This window comes from Scyliorhinus torazame, chromosome 4 (assembly GCF_047496885.1).
Source record: "Scyliorhinus torazame isolate Kashiwa2021f chromosome 4, sScyTor2.1, whole genome shotgun sequence".
NCBI classification, from domain to species: domain Eukaryota; kingdom Metazoa; phylum Chordata; class Chondrichthyes; order Carcharhiniformes; family Scyliorhinidae; genus Scyliorhinus; species Scyliorhinus torazame.
In genome coordinates, this window is record NC_092710.1 from 351188998 (window position 1) to 351214076 (window position 25079).

The following is a 25079-nucleotide window of genomic DNA, read 5'->3' on the forward strand; positions in this document are numbered from 1 at the left end:
TCTCCCCATCACACCTCTCTGACAATGAAGCTCTCCCAGTAAAGCCCCTCTGACAATGAAGCTCTCCCAGTAAAGCCCCCTGGACAATGAAGCTCCCCCAGTAATGACCCTCTGACAATGAAGCTCTCCCAGTAAAGCCCCTCTGACAATGAAGCTCTCCCAGTAAAGCCCCGCTGACAGTGAAGCTCTCCCAGAAAAGCCCCTCTGACAATGAAGCTCTCCCAGTAAAGCCCCTCTGACAATGAAGCTCTCCCAGTAAAGCCCCCCGGACAATGAAGCTCCCCCAGTAATGACCCTCTGACAATGAAGCTCTCCCAGTAAAGCCCCTCTGACAATGAAGCTCTCGCCGTAACACCCCTCTGACAATGAAGCTCCCCCAGTAAAGCCCCTCTGACAATGAAGCTCTCCCAGTAAAGCCCCTCTGACAATGAAGCTCTCCCAGTAAAGCCCCTCTGACAATGAAGCTCTCCCAGTAAAGCCCCTCTGACAATGAAGCTCTCCCAGTAAAGCCCCTCTGACAATGAAGCTCTCCAGTAAAGCCACTCTGACAATGAAGCTCCCCAGTAACGCCCCTCTGACAATGAAGCTCTCCCAGTAACACGCTTCTGACAATGAAGCTCCCCCAGTAAAGCCCCTCTGACAATGAAGCTCTCAAAGTAAAGCCCTTCTGACACGGAAGCTCCCCCAGTAAAGCCCCTCTGACAATGAAGCTCTCCCAGTAAAGCCCCTGAGACAATGAAGCTCTCCCAGTAAAGCCCCTCTGACAATAAAATTCTCCCAGTGAAGCCCCTCTGACAATGAAGCTCCCCCAGTAAAGCCCCTCAGACAATGAAGCTCTCCCAGTAAAGCCCCTCTGACAATAAAGCTCTCCCAGTAAAGCGCCTCTGACAATGAAGCTCCCCAGTAAAGCCCCTCTGACAATGAAGCTCCCCCAGTAAAGCCCCTCTGACAGTGAAGCTCTCCCAGTAAAGCCCACCGAACAATGAAGCTCTCCCAGTAAAGCCCCTCTGACAATGAAGCTCTTCCAGTAAAGCCCCTCTGACAATGAAACTCTCTTAGTAAAGGCCCTCTTACAATGAAGCTCTCCCAGTAACACCCCTCTGACAATGAAGCTCCCAGTAAAGCCCCTCTGACAATGAAGCACTCCAAGTAAAACCCCTCTGACAATGAAGATCCTCCAGTAAAGCCCCTCTGATAATTAAGCTCTCCCAGGAAAGCCCCTCTGACAATGAAGATCCTCCAGTAAAGCCCCTCTGATAATTAAGCTCTCCCAGGAAAGCCCCTCTGACAATGGAGCTCTCCCAGTAAAGCCCCTCTGACAATGAAGCTCTCCCAGTAAAGCCCCTCTGACAATGAAGCTCTCCCAGTAAAGCCCCTCTGACAATGCTCTCCCAGTAAAGCCCCTCTGACAATGAAGCTCTCCCAGTAAAGCCCCTCTGACACGTAAGTTCCCCCAGTAAAGCCCCTCAGAAAATGAAGCTCTCCCAGTAAAGCCCCTCTGATAATGACGCTCTCCAGTAAAGCCCCTCTGACAATGAAGCTCTCCCAGTAAAGCTCCTCTGACAATAAAGCTCTCCCAGTAACACCCCTCTGACAATGAAGCTCTCCCAGTAACACCTCTCTGACAATGAAGCTCCCCCAGTAAAGCCCCTCTGACAATGAAGCTCTCCCAGTAAAGCCCCTCTGACAATGCTCTCCCAGTAAAGCCCCTCTGACAATGAAGCTCTCCCAGTAAAGCCCCTCTGACACGTAAGTTCCCCCAGTAAAGCCCCTCAGAAAATGAAGCTCTCCCAGTAAAGCCCCTCTGACAATGAAGTTCTCCCAGTAAAGCCCCTCTGACAATGAAGCTCTCCCAGTAAAGCCCCTCTGACAATAAAGCTCTCCCAGAAAAGCCCCTCTGACAATGAAGCTCCCAGTAAAGCCCCTCTGACAATGAAGCACTCCCAGGAAAGCCCCTCTGACAATGAAGCTCTCCCAGTAAAGCCCCTCTGATAATGACGCTCTCCAGTAAAGCCCGTCTGACAATGAAGCTCTCCCAGTAAAGCCCCTCTGACAATGAACCTCCCAGTAAAGCCCCTCTGACAATGACGTTCTCCCAGTAAAGCCCCTCTGACAATGAAGCTCTCCCAGTAAAGCCCCTCTGACAATGAAGCTCTCCCAGTAAAGCCCCTCTGACAATGAAGCTCTCCCAGTAAAGCCCCTCTGACAATGAAGCTCTCCAGTAAAGCCACTCTGACAATGAAGCTCCCCCAGAAACGCCCCTCTGACAATGAAGCTCTCCCAGTAACACGCTTCTGACAATGAAGCTCCCCCAGTAAAGCCCCTCTGACAATGAAGCTCTCAAAGTAAAGCCCTTCTGACACGGAAGCTCCCCCAGTAAAGCCCCTCTGACAATGAAGCTCTCCCAGTAAAGCCCCTGAGACAATGAAGCTCTCCCAGTAAAGCCCATCTGACAATAAAATTCTCCCAGTGAAGCCCCTCTGACAATGAAGCTCCCCCAGTAAAGCCCCTCAGACAATGAAGCTCTCCCAGTAAAGCCCCTCTGACAATAAAGCTCTCCCAGTAAAGCGCCTCTGACAATGAAGCTCCCCAGTAAAGCCCCTCTGACAATGAAGCTCCCCCAGTAAAGCCCCTCTGACAGTGAAGCTCTCCCAGTAAAGCCCACCGAACAATGAAGCTCTCCCAGTAAAGCCCCTCTGACAATGAAGCTCTTCCAGTAAAGCCCCTCTGACAATGAAACTCTCTTAGTAAAGGCCCCCGGACAATGAAGCTCCCCCAGTAACGTCCCTCTGACAATGAAGCTCTCCCAGTAACACCTCTCTGACAATGAAGCTCTCCCAGTAAAGCCCCTCTGACAATGAAGCTCTCCCAGTAACACCCCTCTGACAATGAAGCTCCCAGTAAAGCTCCTCTGACAATGAAGCACTCCAAGTAAAACCCCTCTGACAATGAAGATCCTCCAGTAAAGCCCCTCTGATAATTAAGCTCTCCCAGGAAAGCCCCTCTGACAATGAAGATCCTCCAGTAAAGCCCCTCCGATAATTAAGCTCTCCCAGGAAAGCCCCTCTGACAATGGAGCTCTCCCAGTAAAGCCCCTCTGACAATGAAGCTCTCCCAGTAAAGCCCCTCTGACAATGAAGCTCTCCCAGTAAAGCCCCTCTGACAATGCTCTCCCAGTAAAGCCCCTCTGACAATGAAGCTCTCCCAGTAAAGCCCCTCTGACACGTAAGTTCCCCCAGTAAAGCCCCTCAGAAAATGAAGCTCTCCCAGTAAAGCCCCTCTGATAATGACGCTCTCCAGTAAAGCCCCTCTGACAATGAAGCTCTCCCAGTAAAGCTCCTCTGACAATAAAGCTCTCCCAGTAACACCCCTCTGACAATGAAGCTCTCCCAGTAACACCTCTCTGACAATGAAGCTCCCCCAGTAAAGCCCCTCTGACAATGAAGCTCTCCCAGTAAAGCCCCTCTGACAATGCTCTCCCAGTAAAGCCCCTCTGACAATGAAGCTCTCCCAGTAAAGCCCCTCTGACACGTAAGTTCCCCCAGTAAAGCCCCTCAGAAAATGAAGCTCTCCCAGTAAAGCCCCTCTGACAATGAAGTTCTCCCAGTAAAGCCCCTCTGACAATGAAGCTCTCCCAGTAAAGCCCCTCTGACAATAAAGCTCTCCCAGAAAAGCCCCTCTGACAATGAAGCTCCCAGTAAAGCCCCTCTGACAATGAAGCACTCCCAGGAAAGCCCCTCTGACAATGAAGCTCCCCAGTAAAGCCCCTCTGATAATGACGCTCTCCAGTAAAGCCCGTCTGACAATGAAGCTCTCCCAGTAAAGCCCCTCTGACAATGAACCTCCCAGTAAAGCCCCTCTGACAATGACGTTCTCCCAGTAAAGCCCCTCTGACAATGAAGCTCTCCCAGTAAAGCCCCTCTGACAATGAAGCTCTCCCAGTAAAGCCCCTCTGACAATGAAGCTCTCCCAGTAAAGCCCCTCTGACAATGAAGCTCTCCAGTAAAGCCACTCTGACAATGAAGCTCCCCCAGTAACGCCCCTCTGACAATGAAGCTCTCCCAGTAACACGCTTCTGACAATGAAGCTCCCCCAGTAAAGCCCCTCTGACAATGAAGCTCTCAAAGTAAAGCCCTTCTGACACGGAAGCTCCCCCAGTAAAGCCCCTCTGACAATGAAGCTCTCCCAGTAAAGCCCCTGAGACAATGAAGCTCTCCCAGTAAAGCCCATCTGACAATAAAATTCTCCCAGTGAAGCCCCTCTGACAATGAAGCTCCCCCAGTAAAGCCCCTCAGACAATGAAGCTCTCCCAGTAAAGCCCCTCTGACAATAAAGCTCTCCCAGTAAAGCGCCTCTGACAATGAAGCTCCCCAGTAAAGCCCCTCTGACAATGAAGCTCCCCCAGTAAAGCCCCTCTGACAGTGAAGCTCTCCCAGTAAAGCCCACCGAACAATGAAGCTCTCCCAGTAAAGCCCCTCTGACAATGAAGCTCTTCCAGTAAAGCCCCTCTGACAATGAAACTCTCTTAGTAAAGGCCCCCGGACAATGAAGCTCCCCCAGTAACGTCCCTCTGACAATGAAGCTCTCCCAGTAACACCTCTCTGACAATGAAGCTCTCCCAGTAAAGCCCCTCTGACAATGAAGCTCTCCCAGTAACACCCCTCTGACAATGAAGCTCCCAGTAAAGCCCCTCTGACAATGAAGCACTCCAAGTAAAACCCCTCTGACAATGAAGATCCTCCAGTAAAGCCCCTCTGATAATTAAGCTCTCCCAGGAAAGCCCCTCTGACAATGAAGATCCTCCAGTAAAGCCCCTCTGATAATTAAGCTCTCCCAGGAAAGCCCCTCTGACAATGGAGCTCTCCCAGTAAAGCCCCTCTGACAATGAAGCTCTCCCAGTAAAGCCCCTCTGACAATGAAGCTCTCCCAGTAAAGCCCCTCTGACAATGCTCTCCCAGTAAAGCCCCTCTGACAATGAAGCTCTCCCAGTAAAGCCCCTCTGACACGTAAGTTCCCCCAGTAAAGCCCCTCAGAAAATGAAGCTCTCCCAGTAAAGCCCCTCTGATAATGACGCTCTCCAGTAAAGCCGCTCTGACAATGAAGCTCTCCCAGTAAAGCTCCTCTGACAATAAAGCTCTCCCAGTAACACCCCACTGACAATGAAGCTCTCCCAGTAACACCTCTCTGACAATGAAGCTCCCCCAGTAAAGCCCCTCTGACAATGAAGCTCTCCCAGTAAAGCCCCTCTGACAATGCTCTCCCAGTAAAGCCCCTCTGACAATGAAGCTCTCCCAGTAAAGCCCCTCTGACACGTAAGTTCCCCCAGTAAAGCCCCTCAGAAAATGAAGCTCTCCCAGTAAAGCCCCTCTGACAATGAAGTTCTCCCAGTAAAGCCCCTCTGACAATGAAGCTCTCCCAGTAAAGCCCCTCTGACAATAAAGCTCTCCCAGAAAAGCCCCTCTGACAATGAAGCTCCCAGTAAAGCCCCTCTGACAATGAAGCACTCCCAGGAAAGCCCCTCTGACAATGAAGCTCCCCAGTAAAGCCCCTCTGATAATGACGCTCTCCAGTAAAGCCCGTCTGACAATGAAGCTCTCCCAGTAAAGCCCCTCTGACAATGAACCTCCCAGTAAAGCCCCTCTGACAATGACGTTCTCCCAGTAAAGCCCCTCTGACAATGAAGCTCTCCCAGTAAAGCCCCTCTGACAATGAAGCTCTCCCAGTAAAGCCCCTCTGACAATGAAGCTCCCCAGTAAAGCCCCTCTGACAATGAAGCTCTCCCAGTAAAGCCCCTCTGACAATGAAGCTCTCCCAGTAAAGCCCCTCTGACAATGAAGCTCTCCCAGTAACACCTCTCTGACAGTGAAGCTCTCCCAGAAAAGCCCCTCTGACAATGAAGCTCTCCCAGTAAAGCCCCTCTGACAATGAAGCTCCCCCAGTAATGACCCTCTGACAATGAAGCTCTCCCAGTAAAGCCCCTCTGACAATGAAGCTCTCCCAGTAAAGCCCCGCTGACAGTGAAGCTCTCCCAGAAAAGCCCCTCTGACAATGAAGCTCTCCCAGTAAAGCCCCTCTGACAATGAAGTTCTCCCAGTAAAGCCTCTCTGACAATTGAAAGCCTCCCACATGTCAGATGTTGATTTGCCCTCAAACATCCGCCCCCAATCTATGTTCTTCAGTTCCCGCCTAATATTGTTATAATTAGCCTTCCCCCAATTTAGCACAATCATCCTCGGACCACTCTTATCCTTATCCACCAGTACTTTAAAACTTACTGAATTGTGGTCACTGTTACCGAAATGCTCCCCTACTGAAACATCTACCACCTGGCCGGGCTCATTCCCCAATACCAGGTCCAGTACCGCCCCTTCCCTAGTTGGACTGTTTACATATTGTTTTAAGAAGCCCTCCTGGATGCTCCTTACAAACTCCGCCCCGTCTAAGCCCCTGGCACTAAGTGAGTCCCAGTCAATATTGGGGAAGTTGAAGTCTCCCATCACCACAACCCTGTTGTTTTTACTCTTTTCCAAAATCTTTCTACCTATCTGCTCCTCTATCTCCCGCTGGCTGTTGGGAGGCCTGTAGTATACCCCCAACATTGTGATTGCACCCATATAGCCTCACTGCCCTCTGAGGTGTCCTCTCGCAGTATAGCTGTGATATTCTCCCGAACAAGTAGCGCAACTCCACCTCCCCTTTTACATCCCCCTCTATCCCGCCTGAAACATCTAAATCCCTCAGTACTGACCCTCTGACAGTGCAGCCCTCAGTACTGACCCTCTGACAGTGCCGCACCCTCTCAGTATTGACCCTCTGGCAGTGCAGCACTCCCTCAGTACTGACCCTCTGACAGTGCAGCACTCCCTCAGTACTGACCCTCTGACAGTGCAGCCCTCCCTCAGTACTGACCGTCTGACAGTGCAGCACTCCCTCAGTACTGACCCTCTGACAGTGCAGCACTCCCTCAGTACTGTCCCTCTGACAGTGCAGCACTCCCTCAGTACTGACCCTCTGACAGTGCAGCACTCCCTCAGTACTGACGCTCTGACAGTGCAGCACTCCCTCAGTACTTACCCTCTGACAGTGCAGCACTCCCTCAGTACTGACCCTCTGACAGTGCATCACTCCCTCAGTACTGACCCTCTGACAGTGCAGCACTCCCTCAGTACTGACCCTCTGACAGTGCAGCACTCCCTCAATACTGACCCTCTGACAGTATGGCACTCCCTCAGTACTGACTCTGAGACAGTGCAGCAATCCCTCAGTACTGACCCTCTGACAGTGCAGCACTCCCTCAGTACTGACCCTCTGACAGTGCAGCACTCCCTCAGTATTGACCCTCTGACAGTGCAGCACTCCCTCAGTACTGACCCTCTGACAGTGCAGCACTCCCTCAGTACGGACCCTCTGACAGTGCAGCACTCCCTCAGTATTGACCCTCTGACAGTGCAGCACTCCCTCAGTACTGACCCTCTGACAGTGCAGCACTCCCTCAATACTGACCCTCTGACAGTGCGGCACTCCCTCAGTACCGACCCTCTGACAGTGCAGCGCTCAGTACTGACCTCTGACAGTGCAGTATTCCCTCAGTACTGACCCTCTGACAGTGCAACACTCCCTCAGTACTGACCCTCTTAGACAGTGCAGCACTCCCTCAGTACCGACCCTCTGACAGTGCAGCGCTCAGTACTGACCTCTGACAGTGCAGTATTCCCTCAGTACTGACCCTCTGACAGTGCAACACTCCCTCAGTACAGACCCTCTTAGACAGTGCAGCACTCCCCCGGTACTGACCCTCTGACAGTGCAGCCCTCAGTACTGACCCTCTGACAGTGCAGCACCCTCTCAGTACTGACCCTCTGACAGTGCAGCACTCCCTCAGTACTGACCCCTCTGACAGTGCGGCACTCCCTCAGTACTGACCCTCTGACATGCGGCACTCCCTCAGTACTGACCCTCTGACAGTTCAGCACTCCCTCAGTACTGACCCTCTGACAGTGTGGCATGCCCTCAGTACTAACCCTCTAACAGTGCAGCACTCCCTCAGTACTGACCCTCTGACAGTGCATCACTCCCTCAGTACTGACCCTCTCACAGTGCAGCACTCCCTCAGTACTGACCCTCTAACAGTGCAGCACTCCCTCAGTACTGACCCTCTGACAGTGCAGCACTCCCTCAGTACTGACCCTCTGACAGTGCAGCACTCCCTCAGTACTGACCCTCTGACAGTGCAGCACTCCCTCAGTGCTGACCCTCTGACAGTCTAGCACTCCCTCAGTATTGACCCTCTGACAGTGCAGTACTCCCTCAGTACTGACCCTCTGACAGTGCAGCACTCCCTCAGTACTGACCCTCTGACAGTGCGGCACTCCCTCAGTACTGACCCTCTGACAGTGCAGCACTCCCTCAGTACTGACCCTCTGACAGTGCGGCACTCCCTCAGTACTGACCCTCTGACAATGCAGCACTCCCTCAGTACTGACCCTCTGACAGTGCAGCACTCCCTCAGTACTGACCCTCTGACAGTGCAGCACTCCCTCAGTACTGACCCTCTGACAGTGCAGCACTCCCTCAGTACTGACCCTCTGACAGTGCAGCACTCCCTCAGTACTGACCCTCTGACAGTGCGGCACTCCCTCAGTACTGACCCTCTGACAGTGCGCCATTCCCTCAGTACTGACCCTCTGACAGTGCAGCACTCCCTCAGTACTGACCCTCTGAAAGTGCAGCACTCCCTCAGTACTGACCCTCTGACAGTGCATCACTCCCTCAGTACTGACCCTCTGACAGTGCGGCACTCCTTCAGTACTGACCCTCTGACAGTGCGGCACTCCCTCAATACTGACCCTCTGACAGTGCAGCTCTCCCTCAGTACTGACCCTCTGACAGTGCGGCACTCCCTCAATACTGACCCTCTGTATGTGCGGCACTCCTTCAGTACTGACCCTCTGACAATGCAGCACTCCCTCAGTACTGACCCTCTGACAGTGCGGCATTCCCTCAGTACTGACCCTCTGACAGTGCAGCACTCCCTCGGTACCGACCCGCTGACATTGCAGCACTCCCTCAGTACTGACCCTCTGACAGTGCAACACTCCCTCAGTACTGACCCTCTGACAGTGCGGCACTCCTTCAGTACTGTCCCTCTGACAGTGCGGCACACCCTCAATACTGACCCTCTGACAGTGCGGCACTCCCTCAGTACTGACCCTCTGACAATGCAGCACTCCCTCAGTACTGACCCTCTGACAGTGCAGCACTCCCTCAGTACTGACCCTCTGAGAGTGCAGCACTCCCTCATTATTGACCCTCTGACAGTGCAGCACTCCCTCAGTACTGACCCTCTGACAGTGCAGCACTCCCTCAGTACTGACCCTCTGACAGTGCAGCCCTCCCTCAGTACTGACCGTCTGACAGTGCAGCACTCCTTCAGTACTGACCCTCTGTCAGTGCAGCACTCCCTCAGTACTGACCCTCTGACAGTGCGGCACTCCCTCAGTACTGACCCTCTGACAGTGCAGCACTCCCTCAGTACTGACCCTCTGACAGTGCAGCACTCCCTCAATACTGACCCTCTGACAGTGCGGCACTCCCTCAGTACTGACCCTGAGACAGTGCAGCACTCCCTCAGTACTGACCCTCTGACAGTGCAGCACTCCCTCAGTACTGACCCTCTGACACTGCAGCACTCCCTCAGTACTGACCCTCTGACAGTGCAGCACTCCCTCAGTACTGACCCTCTGACAATGCAGCACTCCCTCAGTACTGACCCTCTGACAGTGCAGCACTCCCTCAGTACTGACCCTCTGAGAGTGCAGCACTCCCTCATTATTGACCCTCTGACAGTGCAGCACTCCCTCAGTACTGACCCTCTGACAGTGCAGCACTCCCTCAGTACTGACCCTCTGACAGTGCAGCCCTCCCTCAGTACTGACCGTCTGACAGTGCAGCACTCCTTCAGTACTGACCCTCTGACAGTGCAGCACTCCCTCAGTACTGACCCTCTGACAATGCGGCACTCCCTCAGTACTGACCCTCTGACAGTGCAGCACTCCCTCAGTACTGACGCTCTGACAGTACAGCACTCCCTCAGTACTGACCCTCTGACAGTGCAGTATTCCCTCAGTACTGACCCTCTGACAGTGCGGCACTCCCTCAGTACTGACCCTCTGACAGTGCAGCACTCCCTCAGTACTGACCCTCTGACAGTGCGGCACTCCCTCAGTACTGACCCTCTGACAGTGCAGCACTCCCTCAGTACTGACCCTCTGACAGTGCAGCACTCCCTCAGTACTGACCCTCTGACAGTGCGGCACTCCCTCAGTACTGACACTGAGACAGTGCAGCACTCCCTCAGTACTGACCCTCTGACAGTGCAGCACTCCCTCAGTACTGACCCTCTGACAGTGCAGCACTCCCTCAGTACTGACCCTCTGACAGTGCAGCACTCCCTCAGTACTGACCCTCTGACAGTGCAGCACTCCCTCAGTGCTGACCCTCTGACAGTGCAGCACTCCCTCAGTACTGACCCTCTGACAGTGCAGCACTCCCTCAGTACTGACTCTCTGACAGTGCAGCACTCCCTCAGTACTGGCCCTCTGACAGTGCAGCACTCCCTCAGTACTGACCCTCTGACAGTGCAGCACTGCCTCAGTACTGACCCTCTGACAGTGCAGCACTCCCTCAGTACTGACCCTCTGACAGTGCAGCACTCCCTCAGTACTGACCCTCTGACTGTGCTGCACTCCCTCAGTACTGACCCTCTGACAGTGCGGCACTCCCTCAGTACTGACCCTCTGACAGTGCGGCACTCCCTCAGTACTGACCCTCTGACAGTGCAGCACTCCCTCAGTACTGACTCTCTGACAGTGCAGCACTCCCTCAGTACTGACCCTCTGACTGTGCTGCACTCCCTCAGTTCTGGCCCTCTGACAGTGCAGCACTCCCTCAGTACTGACCCTCTGACAGTGCAGCACTGCCTCAGTACTGACCCTCTGACAGTGCGGCACTCCCTCAGTACTGACCCTCTGACAGTGCAGCACTCCCTCAGTACTGACTCTCTGACAGTGCAGCACTTCCTCAGTACTGACCCTCTGACAGTGCAGCACTCCCTCAGTACTGACTCTCTGACAGTGCAGCACTCCCTCAGTACTGACCCTCTGACAGTGCAGCACTCCCTCAGTACTGACCCTCTGACAGTGCAGTATTCCCTCAGTACTGCCCTGGAGGGTCGACATTGATTATTGGCATCATATCAGCCTCACGTTGGTTCCACCATTTAATTAGTCCTGCATAATCTGTACCCCAGCTCTGAAAACCGACCATTGAGGTGAATGTCTGACTCAGAGATGATACTTATTCAGTCACATAGTCACAGGAAAATTGAAATCGAGAAAGAAATTGAGGGTCTGAGAACACGATGCTTTGCACTTCGGCTGCCTTGGTCCTGAGCTCTGGGTTACGCATCACTGCGTTAAAGCCTTTGACCAAGCTAATGTCTCTCAGTGTCAGATTTGCTTTGATAATGTCCACAGGAAGCATCCTGGGGACGTCAAAGGCATCATGCAAATATTGTTATTGCTCAATTCTCGCTTGTGTTCAGAGCTGGGGCACATTTATTTGCTTTGAGCTGCTGTCACACAGGCACAACTGTGTGACCCTCTGTGTGTGGTCGGTATTTCAGCAAGCAATGTTCCAGATGGTGATACCTATCCAGCTGACCTCACTCCGGCCATTGCTTGGTTAACACCACTCAGTGACCACAACCTTTCCAATCAATAATCAGCACACCCAGTTCTGGCCAGTGAACAATATGCAGTTTATAGCCACAATTATATGTTGTACTTTATGAACTAGATGAGGTAGTTACCTGGTTCAGAAGATTCTGAGTTTGGATGACAATCAGGGCTGCCACTCGCACTGTGCCGTCAGAGGAGCAGTGCTAAGGTTTCATCAGGAGCTGGTGGTGGCTATGTTAATCACTTGGGGTAGTTAGGGTTAGAATTATAGAATCCTATAGCGCAAAAGAAGGCCATTCGGCCCATCGAGTCTGCACCAACCCTCAAGAACACCCTTCCTCGGCCCACTCCCCCACCCTATCCCCATAAACCTGTAATCTCACCCAACCTGCACATCTAATAATAATAATCGCTTAGAACATAGAACATACAGTGCAGAAGAAGGTCATTCGGCCCATCGAGTCTGCACCGACCCACTTAAGCCCGCACTTCGACCCTATCCCCGTAACCCAATAACCCCTCCTAACGTTTTTGAACACTAAGGGCAATTTATCATGGCCAATCCACCTAACCTGCACGTCTTTGCTCTGTGTGAGGAAACCGGAGCACCCGGAGGAAACCCACGCACACACTAGGAGAACGTGCAGACTCCGCACAGACAGTGACCCAAGCCGGGAATCGAACCTGGGACCCTGGCGCTGTGAAGCCACAGTGCTAATTACTTGTGCTACCATGCTGCCCACTTATTGGACATCTTTGGACACGAAGGGGCAATTTAGCATGGCCATTCCACCCAACCTTTTTTTTAATAAACTTAGAGTACCCAATTCATTTTTTTCCAAGGGGCAATTTACTGGGCCAATCCACCTAGCCTGCACATCTTTCGGTTGTGGGGGCGAAACCCATGCAAACACGGGGAGAATGTGCAAACTCCACACGGACAGTGATCCGGGTCCGGGATCGGACCTGGGACCTCGGCGCTGTGAGGCAGCAGGGCTAACCCACTGCGCCACCGTGCTGCCCTCATTCCACCTAACCTGCACATCTTTGGACTGTGGGATATATGGAGGGGTTGGGGTCGATGCTAGAGGAAGGGGTGTGATGTGAGGCATTGCGGAGGGCGAATGCGACATCTTCTTGTGTGAGGTTGAGTCTCATTCAGTTAAAGGTAGTTTTCCGAGTGCACCTCACTAGACCGAGGATACGCGACTTTATTTGAAGGGATGGAAGATAGGTGCGAGTGTTGTTCAAAGGGACCCACACATCACACGCACATGCGCTGGTCAGGAGCCAGGCCGGTGGAGTTTTGGGGGTCCTTCTTTGACACCATGTCGCCCATCCTGAATGTGGGGGTGCGACCCTGCTCTCTGGTGTCGATTTCTGGAGTCTCTGATGTGTCGGGACTGTGGACAGGAGCAGAGGAAGATGTCCTGGCCTTCGCTTCGTTGGTGGCATGGAGACGTTATTGGCTGGAAGATGGCCACACCGCCAAAGGCTTCGACATGGCTGAGTGATTTGATGGAGTTTGTGCACCTTGGGAAGGCCAAACACCTTGAAAGGGTCGAATGAGGGGTTCTATCGAAGATGGCAACTGTCACGTGTGTACTTTAAAGAATTAGTCACTGCTGGAGTATAAGGGGGGGAGGGGGTTTGTTTGTTGATAACGGGGGTAGTCCGACCGGGAGGGGTGGGGGAGGGAGCAGGGGTGAGAATCTTTTTTTTTAAGCGATTGTTTATGGAATTTTGTTTAAAATGTTTGTTCTGGGTGCGTCTTTTATATTCTTTTGTATGAAATGTTAAAAATTTAATAAAAATCATTTCCAAAATAAAAAATGTACATCTAGATCTTGCCCGGCGATAGACAGCGTAGTGATCTCATTAGATGCCGAGAAAGCTTTGGGCTGGGTGGAGTGACATTATTTATTTTACACGCTGTAGAACTTTAGGCTGGCAAGGGAGTTTGTGAAGTGCTTTATAAAAATCCTCTGCCAGCAGTTCTTCCGAACAGTTATAAATCTGATCATGATTTTCAGTGAGTGTCTAGGCAGGTTTGAACATTAGCCCCTACCGTTTGCAATAGCTATTGAACCCCGAGCCGAGGAAATTTTGATATTGTGTTTTTGTTATTTACAGCACAGAAGGACGCCATTTGCACAATTGTGTCTGCACCGGCTCCCAAAAGAGCAGCCTAGCTAGTCCCATTCCCAAGCCCTAACTCCGTAGCCCCCTAAATTCAATCACCTCAAATAATAATAATAATCTTTATTGTCACAAGTAGACGCACATTAACACAGCAATGAAGTTACTGTGAAAAGCCCCTAGTCGCCACATTCCGGCGCCTGTTCGGGTCACAGAGGGAGAATTCGGAATGTCCAATTCACCTAACAGCACGTCTTTCAGGACTTGTGGGAGGAAACCGGGGCACCCGGAGGAAACCCCCGCAGACACGGGGAGAACGTGCAGAGTCCACGCAGACAGTGACCCAAGCCGGGAATCGAACCTGGGACCCTTCTGCTGTGAAGTCACAGTGCTAACCACTGTGCTACCATGCTGCCCCCAATATATATCCAGATCTGTTCTGAACGTCCAATGGAATTCACCTCCACCACTCTCCCACGCAGCACATTCCAAATCCAAACAACTCTCTGAGTAAAGAACTTTCTCCTCATCTCACTCCGAGTTCTCTTGCTGACCATCTTGAAATTGTGACCCCTAGTCACTGACTTGACAACCAGTGGAAACAGAACATCTTTCTTTACCCTGTCAAAGTTGTTCAAGATTGTGAACACCTCAATAAGGCCTCTTTAATCTTCTCTGCTCCAAGGAGAACAAGTCCAATTTCTCCAATCTTTACTTGCATCTAAAATTCCTCATTCCTGGTATCGTTCTAGTAAACTTCCTGCACTCTCGCCAGGGCTTTAGCATCTTCCCTTGCACGGTAGCGCAGTGGTTAGCACTGTGACTTCACAGCGCAAGGGTCCCAGGTTCATTTACCGGCTGGATCACTGTCTGTGCGGAGTCTGCACGTTCTCACCGTGTCTGCGTGGGTTTCCTCCGGGTGCTCCGAATTCAGAATTTGGCCATTCTGAATTCTCCCTCTGTGTACCTGAACAGGCGCTGGAATGTGGTGACTAGGGGCTTTTCACAGTAACTTCTTTGCAATGTGAACCTACTTGTGACAATAAAGATTATTATAAGATTATTATTGTTATATTTTGCTCTCCTAATTGCTTTCTTAAGCGCCAACCTGTACTTTTTGTACTCCACTAATGCTTCCATTGATTTGCTCCCCTTGTACTTGCTAAAAGCCTCTCTTTTCCTTCTCATTGTACCTTGAATGTCTCTGGTCACCCATGTTTCCCTGGGTTGTTACACCTCCCTATTGCCCTGGAGGGAACATGTTGGGCCTCATTTCCTTTTTCAATGCCCCACACTGCCCTTTGATAGATTTCCCCACTAGTAACTCTTACCTTGGCCAGACCCTGCCTTATTTTACTAAAGTCGACTCTCCCTCCAATGCAAAACCTTTTTTTACAACTTGTCTCTTTCTTTGTCCATAACAAGCTTAAATTGTACCATGTTGTGGTCGCTATCACTAAAATGCTCCCGCACCTACACATCGACCAACTGTCTGGCTTTATTCCTCAGAGTTAGATCCAGCACTGCACCATCCCCTGTTGGACCCTCTAGCGTTGGGACTTTAACCTATGTTAAATAATGCTTTAAACCCATGCTGCATTTAGCATGGTCAATCCACCTAACCTGAACATCTTTGGACTGTGGGAGGAAACCGGAGCACCCGGAGGACACCCACGCGGACACGGGGAGAATGTGCAGACTCCGCACAGACAGTCCTGAAACTCCCTCCCTAACAGCACAGTGAGTGTGCCTACACCTCGTGGACTGCAGTGATTCAAGAAGGTAGCTCACCACCATCTTCTGAAGGGCAACGAGGGATGTGCAATAAATGCTGGCCTAACCAGCGACACCCACATCCCATAAATGAATTTCAACAAGTCACCCAAGGCCAGAATCAAACCAGGGTCCCTGGAGTTGTGGGGCAGCAGTGCTAACCACTGTGCAACGGTGCCACCCCATTCTTATTGCATGACAGAACATGGTTAGTTAACTGAAAGGTCTTCTTGAATAGACCCCTATCATACTACCTTGCTGTGATTCTATTTGTCAAGCATGATTTCCCCTTCATAACTCCATGCTGTCTGTGTCCATCCTGCCACTGGTTTCTAAGTGCTCTGCTATAAAATCTTTAATAACGGATTCTACAATTTTCCCCACTGCCGATGCCAGACCTACTGGTCCATAATTCCCTGTTTTCTCTGTCTCCCTTTTTAAATAGCGGAATTACATTAACCACCCTCCAATCTGCAGGAACTGTTCCAGAGTCTCTAGAATCCTGGAAGACGACCACCAAAGCAGCCACTATTTCTAGAGCCACCTCCTTGAGTACTATGCGATGCAGATTATCTGACCTGGTAGCACAGTGGTTAGCACTGTTGCTTCACAGCGCCAGGGTCATCGGTTCGATTCCCGGCTTGGGTCTGTGTGGAGTCTGCACGTTCCCCCCCCCCCGTGTCTGCGTGGGTTTCCTCCGGGTGCTCCGGTTTCCTCCCACAAGTCCCGAAAGACGTGCTGTTGGTGAATTGGACATTCTGAATTCTCCCTCTGGGACCCGAACAGGCGCCGGAATGTGGCGACTAGGGGCTTTTCACAGTAACTTCATTGCAGTGTGAATGTGAGCCTACTTGTGACAATAAAGATTATTATTATAAAAGTGGTGAGGTTACAGATTGCGGTTGTATATAATTCTGCTGCTGCTGATGGACCACAACATCTCATGAATGCTCAGTTTTGACTTGCTGGGTTTGTTCTGAATCCACTCCATTTAGCGCGGCGGTAGTGCCACAAAACACGATGGAGGGTATCCTCAATGTGAAGATGGGACTTTGTCGTCACAAGAACTGTGCTGTGGTCACTCCGACCGATACTATCATGGACAGATAGATTGGCCAGGGCAAAATCTTGTAAGTTTTTCCTTCTTATTGGTTCCTGTACCACATGCTGCGTGCTCAGTCTGGCAGATATGTGCATCAGGACTCAGCCAGCTCGTTCATTATAGGTAAACCGAGCCACTCTTAGTGATGGACATTGCAGTCCCCACCCAGAGTACATTCTGCACCCCTGCCACCCTCAGTGCTTCCTCCAAGTGGTGGTCAACATGGAGGAGTACTGAGGGGGAGGGGCACGGTGCAGAAGGTGGTTATCAGTAGAAGGTCGCTTTGCCCATGTTTGACCCAATGACATGAAATCTCATGGGGTCTGGAATCAATGTTGAGGACTCCCGGCTGCATACCATAGGCGGGTCTGTCCTGTGGTGGGACAGGATAGAAGACAGTAATGTATGATTCACATGTCAGGACAGAACATGCTTTCCATTACACCTCAAGCTGCACTGATCTGCCTGATTTGGGAGGGTAGCATCTTGTGAATCAAGAGAAATGTCCTGTGCTACACTCTGTCATCTGAAAATTTCTCCACGCTCATTCCCCCAGCCCGGCCCCCCCAGAAAAAGCACAGGTCAGCGTCACATTGAGAGCAGGCGTGAAAGGATTTTAAACCTGCTTTCACTCTGTGATCTGATTTCCTCACGCATTAAATGCATTGGACGACTTCTCATAAATGGGACAGGGAGGAAAGAGATGGTCTGATCTTTTGTTTCAGGGGAGTGAGATATGAAGCAGCACAGAATGAATGTCACTGAATGCTTCTTAATCCCAGACCTCAACGTTATAGAATGTGACAGGTAAACCAACCAAACACTGGGATTCTTACCATTACATTTCTCAGCAACAACAGATTTCAAAGTCAAAAATGATGGCACTCCATAAATATATCCGTACACTTTATAGAAAATGAATGTATAAATATCATGAATTACTGGATATATAAAATGTACACTGTGGAATTATTCTATATATTAAATGTACCATCTTGAATTATTCTAGATTTAAAATATATACTAAAATATATAATTATTCTAAATCTAAAATATACACTGTGGAATTATTCGAGATGTAAATGTACACTGTGGAATTATTCTATATATTAAATGTGCCCTCTGTAATTATCCTGGATTGAAAATATATACAGTATAATTATTCTAAATATATAAAATGTACCCTGTGGAATTATTATAGATCTAAAATGTACACTGTGGAATTAATTCTAGATCTAAAATGTACCCTGTGGAATTATTCTAGATCTAAAATATATACAGCAGAATTTTTCTGGATATGAAATGTATGCTGTGAAGTTATTCCAGTAAAGCTGATTCCTTCCACACACTGTCTAGACAGGGTTTACTAACACAACTCTTCCCACTGCCTTGCCTTCCTAATGATTACCTGCATGTTACACGGCAACATACCCAGCTAAAGATTCTACCCTATTTATCTTGCTCCCTATTTCCCCTTCTTGCCTCTCTCTGCATCTGTCTCCAACAATTTCTCATTCATTTGGCTGTTAATTCCCTCTGTTTTCTCAATCATTATAAGGCGGGAGGCTCGGCTGCACAGTGGTTAGCACTGTTGCTTCACAGCACCAGGGTCCCAGGTTCGATTGGGTCACTGTCTGTGCGGAGTCTGCACGTTCTCCCCGTGTCTGCGCGGGTTTCCTCCGGGTGCTCCGGTTTCCTCCCACAAGTCCCGAAAGACGCGCTGTTAGGTAATTTGGGCATTCTGAATTCTCCCTCTGTGTACCCGAACAGGCGCCGGAGTGTGGCGACTAGGGGATTTTCACAGTAACTTCATCGCTGTGTTAATATGAGTCTACTTGTGATACTAAAAGATTATTATTATTATACTCCCCGTCCTTTGCTCTCGTCATCTCCCCAGTCTCATTCTTAACCTCCCCTCAGCCCTCTCGGTATTCCGCCAGCAGATCGAGAACGCAGTTTAGCCCACCTTCTCAAGGACGATTAGGGAAGGGGAATACATGTTGGTCAAGCCAGCGACTCTCACATCCCGTAAATGAATCAAAAACAGGTTCTCTCCACATTTTCACTCCACTTGCATCTTTTCTACTTCCCAAATTCTTTCTCACCAAGCTTCTCTCTCCCAATCTCTCATTTCTTCCCCTTCCTCTCCCTATTCCTCCTCCTCCCCAATTTCTCCCAATAGCTTCTCTCTCTTTAAGTCTCTTTCTACCTTCTGACCAATCTAGTCTCTCTTTTCTCCCAGGGTCGACATATCTCCAATATTTTACTATTATCTCTGTCTTTCTTTCTCCTCCAATAATTCCCTACCTAAGTCTCTCTCTGTGAGGTTTCCCACACTGGCTTTTTCCTCTCTCTCAACACACCCACTCCCTGTCTATTTCGCCAATCGCAGTCCCATTTTCCGTGTCTTCATCCACGTCTGTCCCTCTACACTCCATCTATTCTCACCCTGTCCATCCAAAGTCTCTCTCGTTCTCTCTCCGCCCCCCCCCCCCCCCACCCCCGTCCCTCATCTCCCCTCCCTGGTTTCCCTCTGCCTTTCCTCTCTCTCTCCCTAATCTCTCTCCACAGTGTCTCTCACCATTTCTCTCTCCCTAATCTCTCTCCAGTGTCTCTCACCATCTCTTTCTCCCTAATCTCTCCACAGTGTCTCTCACCATCTCTCTCTCCCTAATCTCTCCATTGTGTCTCTCACCATCTCTCTCTCCCTAATCTCTCTCCACAGTGTCTCTCGCCATCTCTCTCTCCCTAATCTCTCCATAGTGTCTCTCACCATCTCTCTCTCCCTAATCTCTCTCCACAGTGTCTCTCACCATCTCTCTCTCTCTCTAATCTCTCTCCACAGTGTCTCTCACCATCGCTCTCTCCCTAATCTCTCTCCACAGTGTCTCTCACCACATCCCATCTCCCTAATCTCTCCACAGTGTCTCTCGCCATCTCTCTCCCTAATCTCTCTCCACAGTGTCTCTCACCATCTCTCTCTCCCTAATCTCTCTCCACAGTGTCTCTCACCATCTCTCTCTCCCTAATCCCTCCATAGTGTCTCTCACCATCTATCTCTCCCTAATCTCTCTCCACAGTGTCTCTCACCATCTCTCTCTCCCTAACCTCTCTCCACAGTGTCTCTCACCATCTCTCTCTCTCCCTAATCTCTCTCCACAGTGTCTCTCACCATCTCTCTCTCCCTAATATCTCTCCACAGTGTCTCTCACCATCTCTCTCTCTCTAATCTCTCTCCACAGTGTCTCTCACCATCTCTCTCTCCCTAATCTCTCTCCACAGTGTCTCTCACCATCTCTCTCCCTAATCTCTCTCCACAGTGTCTCTCACCATTTCTCGTTCCCTAATCTCTCCATTGTGTCTCTCACCATCTCTCTCTCCCTAATCTCTCTCCACAGTGTCTCTCACCATCTCTCGCTCCCTAATCTCTCTCCACAGTGTCTCTCGCCATCTCTCTCTCTCTCCCTAATCTCTCTCCACAGTGTCTCTCACCATTTCTCTCTCCCTAATCTCTCTCCACAGTGTCTCTCACCATTTTTCGTTCCCTAATCTCTCCATTGTGTCTCTCACCATCTCTCTCTCCCTAATCTCTCTCCACAGTGTCTCTCACCATCTCTCGCTCCCTAATCTCTCTCCACAGTGTCTCTCACCATCTCTCTCTCTCTAATCTCTCTCCACAGTGTCTCTCACCATCTCTCTCTCTCTAATCTCTCTCCACAGTGTCTCTCACCATCTCTCTCTCCCTAATCTCTCTCCACAGTGTCTCTCACCATCTCTCGCTCCCTAATCTCTCTCCACAGTGTCTCTCACCATTTCTCTCTCCCTAATCTCTCTCCACAGTGTCTCTCACCATCTCTCTCTCCCTAATCTCTCCATTGTGTCTCTCACCATCTCTCTCTCCCTAATCTCTCTCCACAGTGTCTCTCACCATCTCTCGCTCCCTAATCTCTCTCCAGTGTCTCTCACCATCTCTCTCTCTCTAATCTCTCTCCACAGTGTCTCTCACCATCTCTCTCTCTCTAATCTCTCTCCACAGTGTCTCTCACCATCTCTCTCTCCCTAATCTCTCTCCACAGTGTCTCTCACCATCTCTTTCTCCCTAATCTCTCCACAGTGTCTCTCGCCATCTCTCTCTCCCTAATCTCTCTCCACAGTGTCTCTCACCATCTCTCTCTCTCTCCCTAATCTCTCTCCACATTGTCTCTCACCATCTCTCTCTCCCTAATCTCTCTCCACAGTGTCTCTCACCATCTCTCTCTCCCTAATCTCTCTCCACAGTGTCTCTCACCATCTCTCTCTCCCTAATCTCTCTCCACAGTGTCTCTCACCATCTCTCTCTCCCTAATCTCTCTCCACATTGTCTCTCACCATCTCTCTCTCCCTAATCTCTCCACAGTGTCTCTCACCATCTCTCTCTCCCTAATCTCTCTCCACAGTGTCTCTCACCATCTCTCTCTCCCTAATCTCTCTCCACATTGTCTCTCACCATCTCTCTCTCTCCCTAATCTCTCCACTGTGCCTCTCGCCATCTCTCTCTCCCTTTGTCTTTCCCCTGGAGTCCATTCCCTCTCTCTCTCCCGAGATTCTCTCCCGACTCTTTCTCCACACTGCCCAGTCCCTTTCCCCCAGTCACTCTCGCCAGTGTCTCTCTCTTTTTCTCTCTCTCCAATATTCACGATGTTCTCTCTCTCCCCGCAGCTCTTTTACTTACGTTCCAGATAGCGAAGAAGATGAGAGACGAGCAGAGCACCAGGGAGAGCATGTAACAGAAGGCAGCGAATGTAAACGCCATAATTTCCCGCAATCTTGGCGACTTGATCCCAAATCTCCGCAATTCCCATCGGATCCCTTCCGACAGCCTCCAGCAAATCCAAGCGGGAAAATGTCAGCGGCAAGAATCTCCAGGCAGTCAGAGGCAGTCTCTAATCCTCGCTGGGAACTTTCCCTGGAGCACTCTCAGTATCTCCACACCTCCTGACAGTTTCTATTCCCCTTCCTCTGATATACTTTCACAACATTCACTTCAACACTCTGCACAACCTGATCGCAGCGAAATCCTTTCCATCTGAGCTATTTGGCAGGATTGTTCCCGGGCAAGCCTTTCCCCCGGAGCTGCTGAGGGTTCAGCAGAGGAGAGCCGGGAGGCAGAGACAGGGAGAATTCCTGGAGAAGCTCCTCACTGTCACATTCCACCCTCTGCCCGCCTCCCTCAACACTTCTCAACTCATTGGCTGCGGGCGCACAGGACAAGCGACAGCGTTAAACAGCAAAGTGACAGAACTCTGCTTCCATGGAGAGGGAGAAGCGAGCAATAACCACAGAGAAGTCTAGCACAGGGATAGAGGGCGGCCCAAGACCAACCCCAACTACAGCCACCATAGTGAGAACTTAAACACCAACTATATCTAACATAGTGAGGACTTAAACAGTAACTAACTACTACAGTCAGAACTTAAACACCAACTATATCTAGCATAGTGAGGACTTAAACAGTAACTAACTACCATAGTGAGAACTTAAACACCAACTATATCTAACATAGTGAGGATTTAAACAGTAATTAACTACCATAGTGAGAACTTAAACACCAACTATATCTAACATAGTGAGGACTTAAACAGTAACTAACTACCATAGTGAGAACTTAAACACCAACTATATCTAACATAGTGAGGATTTAAACAGTAATTAACTACCATAGTGAGAACTTAAACACCAACTATATCCAACATAGTGAGGACTTAAACAGTAACTGTCGACCATAGTGAGGACTTAAACACCAACTATATCCAACATAGTGAGGACTTAAACAGTAGCTAACTACCATAGTGAGAACTTAAACACCAACTATATCTAACATAGTGAGGACTTAAACAGTAACTGTCTACCATAGTGAGGACTTAAACATCAACTATATTGTCATGTGAGAGTACCTTTCAGAAATGGGTGTTTACTACTGCAGTGATGTCAGAGAGTGGGTGGAACTGGGCTGTCTGTCGGCTTTTTACTTTCGTTTTAGGCTCTTTGCTGCAGGGTGTGTTTTAGTTTCGTTTTCAATGTTGGAGCTGAAGCCAGACAGAGCAGGTGTACTGTTGATCTCTCTGCCATGAAAAGATTATCTCTTGATCACTTGGTGAATTCAGAATTATAAATGTTCTCAGTAGTGAATGTAAACCTAATGTGCTTCTGTTAAAATGTGTTTCTTTTGTCTTCTGGATGTTGTTTGGGAAGTTATTAAGGATTACTTAGTGCTGTATTCTTTGGGGGTTGTATTTGAATTGATGGTTGCTAAGTTGTTCACTGTATGTTTTAAAAAGGTTAACTTGAGTTCATAGAATAGACATTGTTTTGTTTTGAAAAATACTTTTCCATTTCTGCTGTACCACCTGTAGAGTGGGCCGTGTGCTCCCCATACCACAATCTATTAAAAGTTGTGGGTCAGGTGAACTCCATGATACACTTTGGGGTTTGCTAAACCCTGGCCCATAACAATATCTAAAATAGTGAGGACTTAAACACCAACTATATCGACCATAGTGAGAACTTAAACACCAACTATATCGACCATAGTGAGAACTTAAACACCAACTATATCCACCATAGTGACAACTCAAACACCAACTGTATCTAACACAGTGAGGACTTAAACACAACTATATCTACCATAGTGAGAACTTAAACAGCAACTAGATCTACCACAATGACAACTTAAACAGCAACCATATCTACCATAGTGAGAACGTAAAAAGCAACTATAACTACCATAGGGACACTTAAATACCAACTATATCTACCGTAGTGACAATTTAAACGCCAACTATATCTTCCATAGTGACAACTTAAACACCAACTATATCTAACATAGTGACAACATAAACACCAACTCTATCTATCAAGTTAGAACGTAAACAGCAACTATATCTACCATAGCGACAACTTAAAAACCAACTAGATCTACCATTGGGACAACTTAAACACCAACTATATCTACCATAGTGACAACCCAAACACCAACTATATCGACCATAGTGACAACTGAAACACCAACTATATCTACCATAGTGACAACCCAAACTCCAACTATATCTATCATAGCGACAACCCAAACACCTGTAATAAACTAGACCACGTAAAGTCACAGTGCTGAGGGTTGAAGAAAAGCACTGGGAAGGCTGATGTGGTAAAACAGGATAAGCCAGTGGGGTTTGTTAAAGTGGGAAAGGAAAGCCCAAATGAAGCGAAGGAGGTGCAAAAGATTGTACAGCCTGATCAAGAGGTGATTGATAAGAAGGTGCCAGAAAATTTAAAGAATTTACTTGTGTGGGTAAAGTTTACTCATGTGTACCAGGAGGAGTAGGTAAAGAAGTCACAATTTTTTTTTTTTTTAATTAATGTTTTATTGAAAATTTTTGGTCAACCAACACAGTACATTGTGCATCCTTTACACAATATTATAACAGCACAAATAACAATGACCTATTTTATATAAACAAAAAAAAAAAGAATAAATATTAAATAACAAAAATAAAAACTAGCCCTAATTGGCAACTGCCTTGTCACAAGTTACACCCCTACGGGAGCTAATCAATCCTTGATGGTAAGAGATAAGGAATTATGTAGTTTGGGAGGAATATTGCCAGAAAAGGTGGTAATATGTGGAATTTAGGGTGAGAATAGTAGAGTTCCATTACATAAGGTGAGGTTGGAAAGTCCAGTGAAGAGTGGTGAAGTGGTAGTAGGAGTAATAGAAAAACTATTTTGTCCAGAAATACAGTTTATTTTGGGTAATGATATAGCTGGAACGCAGGTGGGAGTGATGCCTACTGTGGTTGATAAGCCGGTGGATAATCAAACAACTGAATTGTTGAAGGACGAATATCCTGGGATTTTTCTTGATTGTGTAGTAACAAGGTTGCAAAGTCACAGGTTAAAACAAGAGGAGAAATCAAAGAGTGAAGATAAAGTTGAGGTTGAAATATCAGAAATGATTTTTGATCAGATAGTTGGCAAAGAACAAAACAGGTGGAGGATGAGGCGAATATTTTTAGTTCAGGAAAGTTACAACAGAAAGAGATATATCAGAATGCATACACGGAAGAGGAATCTGAGTGTATACCAGAATGTTATTACCTTAAAATTGATGTCTTAATGAGAAATGGAAACCTTTACATATGCAGGCAGATGAAAAGTGGGCAGAAGTTCTTCAAGTGGTATCAAGTGGTAGGGTATAGAAAGGAGGTGTTGCGAGTTACCAGTAGGAAGTCATTTAGGAGTAAGGAAAACGTGATCTAAAATACAAAAACATTTTTATTGGCCTGGACTACATA

At 49.0% G+C, this 25079-nt stretch overlaps 1 protein-coding gene across 1 annotated transcript in view; it reads right to left on the reverse strand.

Moving 5' to 3' along the window:
- The window catches only part of LOC140411510 (protein cornichon homolog 3-like), a 302547-nt gene extending 280577 nt beyond the window's left edge, over window positions 1-21970 (reverse strand). Inside the window, exon 1 of the mRNA XM_072500596.1 lies at window positions 21464-21970. Coding sequence (XP_072356697.1) covers window positions 21464-21544 — 81 coding nt within the window. The 5' untranslated portion in view covers window positions 21545-21970. The remainder of the gene's footprint in view (window positions 1-21463) is intronic.
- Between the last annotated feature and the right edge of the window lie 3109 nt (window positions 21971-25079).